The sequence below is a fragment of the Corvus kubaryi genome, unplaced genomic scaffold, assembly GCF_017639235.1.
Source record: "Corvus kubaryi isolate FWS band 111438036 unplaced genomic scaffold, C.kubaryi_AGA036_p1.0 37300, whole genome shotgun sequence".
Classification (NCBI taxonomy): domain Eukaryota; kingdom Metazoa; phylum Chordata; class Aves; order Passeriformes; family Corvidae; genus Corvus; species Corvus kubaryi.
In genome coordinates, this window is record NW_024581093.1 from 7984875 (window position 1) to 7990837 (window position 5963).

At 42.6% G+C, this 5963-nt stretch overlaps 1 protein-coding gene across 1 annotated transcript in view; it reads right to left on the bottom strand.

Moving 5' to 3' along the window:
- PLA2G15 (phospholipase A2 group XV) overlaps window positions 1-302 on the bottom strand; it is a 16147-nt gene extending 15845 nt beyond the window's left edge. Inside the window, exon 1 of the mRNA XM_042027467.1 lies at window positions 72-302. Within this exon, the coding sequence (XP_041883401.1) occupies window positions 72-213 (142 nt within the window). The 5' untranslated portion in view covers window positions 214-302. The remainder of the gene's footprint in view (window positions 1-71) is intronic.
- Window positions 303-5963: the final 5661 nt, after the last annotated feature.

Here is a 5963-nt window from a genome sequence, read left to right on the forward strand (position 1 = left end):
GGGGGGGGTACCGGGGCCGGCGGGCTCAGCCCGGCCCCGCAGCGCCCGCCCCGCCGCCCCCCGGCTCTTACCCAGCACCACGGGCGGCCCCGCGGACCGGCGGCGCAGCGCGCTCCCGCCGCCGGGACACAGCAGCAGTAGCAGCAGCAGGAGGCTGAGGAAGGAGCTCCGTCCGGAGCGCGGGAGGAGCCTGGCGCCAGCCGGCAGAAACATCGCCCCAGCGCATAACCCTGGAGCCAGGAGCCGCCACCGCTGCGCCGCGGCTGCCGCGGCCCGGCCGGAGTACGGCCCCGCCGCCCGGCACGGCCAGAAAAGGGCCCGCCCGCGCCGCCGGGCCCGCCCCCTCTCGCGTCACCGCCCAGCGCTGAGGGCCCGACCGGCCGCCGCTCGACCCTGGCTGTGGGAGCTCGATCTCCCCGCGGAAAGCCCTGTCAGTGTGGCCGACAGGTAGGGAGGGCACCCCGCAGCCCCGGGCTGGGGCCGACAGAACGCTCTGAGGAGGGAGACGTGCTGAGGGAGGAGAGCGTTTGTCTCTCACTGTTACGTCTACAGTTGTGCGGTCGTGATAAATTCTAACAGCGAAGTAATGGGCGTTTGCTGCAAAACATGTCTAAAAATAAGTAGCGCATAAGGGGCGTGGTCAGAATGGTTTAAGGGAAAGCCAAAGTACATGGGAGAGCTGGGAATTTTACTATTACACGGTCAAAGGACGGGGTATCTGATATAGAAGCTCATGGGCATATCTGCACTTCAGGCAACACCCGACTAACATGAGAGCTAATTGGTACAGAGGATCCCTGAGATCAGGCGTTTGGCAATACTGAGAGGGAAAAAAAAAATCATTAGACCTTTAAATATGTAACAAGAACAGGCAGACCTGTAATTACAGTAATTTGGAACCAGAAGGGTTGTAAGCCTTTGTGCTTCAGCAATACCAGTTAGTAGGGGCTACGTGCTCTCTTTGGTGTACAGGTAGTTTGGTGGATGTCTTTGTGTGGAGAGGAACGAGGAAGGGTATCCACAGATGAAGAAACTAAACAGACAAAAAAATGGTACTTGGAACCAGTGTAACAACAGCTCATGATCAGTAATGATTGTGCTGATGGGCCAGACAAGGTTTCCTTGATTCACTCATATATCTACTGTTGCTGTGGAAACACACTTTCTGAGCCAGATGTTATCAATTCATGCTCAGGATAAAGCTATTTCTGATAAGGTTATTTTGCAACAGGAGCACTGCACTGTCTGCTTCACAGCTTCTTACGTCCCCCCTAATTTTCAGAAATGTTCCTACCTTGAATGGTTAATACACTACCATGAACAATATAACAAGTGAAGACATGTGAGTGAAAGACAAATAGAAGTAGAAAACTACTTAGTGACTTGGTAACTCCTACCAACTAAGATATAAAATTGAAATTCTTCTTGCCTCACTGAATTCAGTGTTCAACAACTTCTGTGATTCCTGAAGACGGACGTGTCAGAGATTTGTGTGTGAAGGCAGAATCTGGTAAATCAGATATACAGCCTACTGAGAGGAGTTTAGAAAAATTATGTTGTCTTGGCATTGACATGGAAGGAGAAGAATACATCTTCCTCCTGAAATAAGAGAAGAAAAAGCAACAAATCATTTAAGGAGGATAAGGCTAAGGCTAAATCTAGACTCGCCTTTTTCTAGGCAGCAGCCACACCTTGTGTATTTACATCCAACAAATCCAAAGACAGGTGCTTAGTCACTGTGCAAGTGCTGACATGAAATGACCACCTACTAAAACAAACTGCAGGGTGTGCAAGTATGACTGACTAAAACTGATTGCAACAGTGAACCTGGTGTACGAATTAAAAGTTACAAAATGCAGCAAAAGACCTTATGGGAGGGTAAAACAGTATTTAAAAGAATGACTGTGTCTGAAATCAGTTTTCTCTCATAGTCAAAAGCCCCAAAATGCACATGTCCAAATAGCCTGGCTGGGATCACTTGTACTGTGACGCAAGGTTCAAGGAATGACACCTGTCAAGTCCTCTTCATCTTGTGGGTTTTCTCGGGTGGCATCAAAGCATCATCTTGGGACAGATTTTCTGTGCCTTGCTGTAGGCCTCTCAAGCACAGGCCTTTTGGGCTTGATGTACACTTTGCATTTGTCGGCATTTACAAGTGCTCCTATTGATTATCACATAGGTATCACTTCTGTAACCATTTCCTCATCAATTCTACTCAAGATGTCTTCAAACCAATCTTAATATTTCCTTTACAAATCTCTGTGCTGTTTTGACAGCTGGGAATGTCTTCGCACTTCACTAAAATACTTTCCATCTAATTCTGTTCCAGGAAAAGGCTTCTATGCACATAATAGCTATTCCTGCAACCCCAGGCTCTTTAGATAACTGTCTTTCAGCTGGTGAATCAAGTAGTGTATGTTGGTTTTTTCCTTTTATTGTGTCCTTTTGTGAGATCAGGACCATTTGCATTTAAACACAAAGTAAATTAAGCTCTTTGCCTTTGTAAGGTTTAAATATGCACAGCAAATTTCTGTTTTCACACTGAGTGCCTGGTCCTGTTGTCACTCACACCAACAAACCCAGGAGCCTGGACACACGGCATTGCTTTCCAGCTGATGATACCCTGCTATTAATTGAGTCAGTGTAACTATTTCCAGGGGCTGTTTTGTTAGAAGAGCAATCCAGCTCTTTCTCCACAGAGAATGACTTGACAACAGGGCATGACTTCCCAACAGCAGTTCGGGAACATGACCCTGTGTAGCCACACAGAAATCTACCAGTCATCACCCAAGGCAGATTTAAAGAATAACAGAACCAACAGAACTACACATCTGAACTGCCAGTAAAATGCCAGCCGGGTTATCATTTTATGAAATTCATTCTATATACTGCTTCCTTCACATGTTTCGTATCCAAAGCTGCCTAGAAATGGAAAATGAAGTTGTTACAGTTGAACTACTGATAAAAGGAGTACTGCATCTTTTTCACTTATGTATGAAATGAAAAAAAATCATTATCCATAATTCAGAGGCCAGTGTGTTACCACTGTAGAATTTTTTTTTTATGTTCATAATCCATCTTCTAAGAAAATATTCTTTACTTCTTCCAAAAAATCCACACCATAGAAATAAATTATATTAAACACCAGAAACTACGGTGTCAGTAGCATTATCTTTGTTTAAGACTTTTTGAGGGCTTTCACTGGCAACTTGACAAAAATTGTGAGTTGGATATGAGTTTGCACACTGGTTATTTAAAAGTAACAATCCTTTCCAGAAATCTACTGTTTGCTTAAATGTCTTTTATTTGATTGAACAGAATTCTCTGTTTGCCTCTGATCCTTGCCATTTAAGTGGTGTTTGTATTGGCTCAAATACCCTCAAACGGGACTGTGCTGAGTTACACGAGTAGAAGACAGCCAGTTTCAAAGAAAGATTTGAAGACAACCAAAAGTGTTGTCACAAATCTACTCTGTCCTTGCACCTCAGCGCAGTAGCACAGTCCCAGGGCACAATCTGACATATTTGAACTGGGGCTGCAAAGACACTTCCTCCTTTCACTTCTCCCTGCTTCCTCAGCACTTCACATCCACTTCCATATTGTTGCCTATGGTTCTGCTCAGTAGCATTAGGACTGTAAACAAAACTTGTGTTCCTCATTGTCTTTCTGGCTAAATTTGGTTACAGTGTCAAAGAGGGACTGGAAAAAAGGGAAGAGGGCAATTGGGTAGTGGGAGTACTGAAATATAGACTTACATAAACATCAACCCACAAACTCAGAGCCAGGGTAGGATAACCACAATTAACAGATTAACAGTCACTGTCATCTCTCTATCTTCAAACCTTTAAGCCATATAATAGAGATCGTATTACTCCTTTGACTCATGTTTTGCTAAAGCAAATTAGTTTGTCCTTGTAAACCATCCATGTAATAGAGCTTCATAGTAAATTGTGAAGATTTAATTACTGACAAGCTGAATTTCAGAATTCCTGCTCAAAGAGAATTTTGTTAGAATCTGTGAGTGAGAAATTTTTAGCAAGAATGCTCAGACTTAAACAGTGGGACTTTTACTCAAGATTTACTCAGAGCTGGTATTCTGGGTTGGACTACTGAAGAATTTTGGAATTGGAGCTAGGCAATATATGGAATTTTAAAAAATTTAAAAATAAAGGGTGGCATGGGAAGATGAAAAGGGGAGATACAATTTTGTGTAGGATGAATATATGAGGAAAAGTGTTGAAAATATAATCCATGTTGTGATGAAAACTGAGTAGGTTGAACCCTCAGGGACAGTTTATGTCTTGCACAAGTTCCCACAAAGTACAACTTCCCAGCACATTGCAAGAGTGGTAGAACCTGACACCTTTTGCTGTGCAGAGAAACTGAGGCCCTCTGAGGTAGAAAGCTGTCAAGGTGGTTGTAATCTGCAGACAAGGTACTTTTTTCTGTGAAGAGAAGATTTGGAGAAAAAGCAGAATTTGGCATGCTTAACAAGTCTTACAAGAATTAGGGTGGTTGGAGAGGGCACAGTGACATGAGTCAAGCAGCAGCATTTCAGGATTCTAGTCCACAGATAATGAAAAGGCAAGAGCCCACTGTTTAATGAGCAGTTTCATCCAGTGTCACACCTGTTTGGTATCCCAGCTGGACAGGGTGTCAGGGAAGTCACAGAGAAATACAGGGCTTAGGAAATCTGCTAGCTCAGAGCTACTTCTGAAGAGACACAACACTGCTACTTCTGCATCCGATGGATTACTGACAAAAGTGAATCCATCTCTGCAAACACAAGTGTGTCCAGAAGAACTGAAACTGGTGTCAGTAATTTAGTAATGTATTGAAGGGGATATTAGTCTTTGCCTAGTCTCCATAAGGTTTCACTCACTCATTTTCGGTGCTAAATTTTTCCAACACTGTAGGATGGAAAAACATCTGACCCTGATCACATTTGTTGAGAGACTTCGCTTCAGCCTGTAAGAAACAATCTGAGAGTTCCTCTTTAGTTGGTGCATTAAAAAATGAGAGTTTACCTGAGCTTAAAAGATATGTAAAGATTTTTTTCTTCATTTTATAATTATGTCTCTTTGGCTCTGAAATGTGTATGCAATCCCACCAAAAGATACATCTGTAAAGCAAATGTCATCTTAGATGTGAAGATGTAATGTCCATAGACCACCCATTTATTTTCTATCCTTTGAATCCAGTTTATCACATTAAAAACTAGATATGAATAGGAAAACTGACTACACTTAAAAACCAAATAAGACAGACCCACATTTTAGCAGACCCACATTTTAGCAAAGTTTCTTGATTAACATTAAAAACAAACAAAATTAACAAGATTAACAAAATTAATTGTTAAGATCTGAATTTTGACTGCCACTGAATGTAAAAATAAATGCCTGATCTGCTGTTTTGCTGGTACCATGTTCTACAGTAAGAGATAGGCTACAAATGCACAGGCACTTTACTGTCCCGTCCTTTGGGCAGATTAAGTTATAAAGTATTGCTTGATGATTCCTGTAAGGACACAGTTTCCTTCTAGACTGAGGGACACAGGCAGGTGGGAGCAGTTAATCATGGGGCAATGGCTGAATCAGCAGCATCATGAGTAGCATCATGTGAGGCTCTATCAAACATGTCAGTGCAAAAATACAATTACAGAGAAATTAAGGTTGGAAGGGACTTTTGAAGGTCATTATTTTAATCCTTTGTTCAAATCATAGCTATGATCAAATTTGGATCAGGACAATTATTTTGTTAGTTCTGTTGGGCAAATAAGTGAATGTCAAATGAATATTCTAATAAAATCCCACCATTTCCTTTAACACATTCCTGGTAACAACACTGAATAAAGGCCATATTAAACAGGCAGCAGTGAACTGACCTGTCATGTTTTAACCTGAGTAATGATATTTTAGAGACCCTTGTGGACGTATTAGAAATGGGAAGCTTACCAAAGGCTA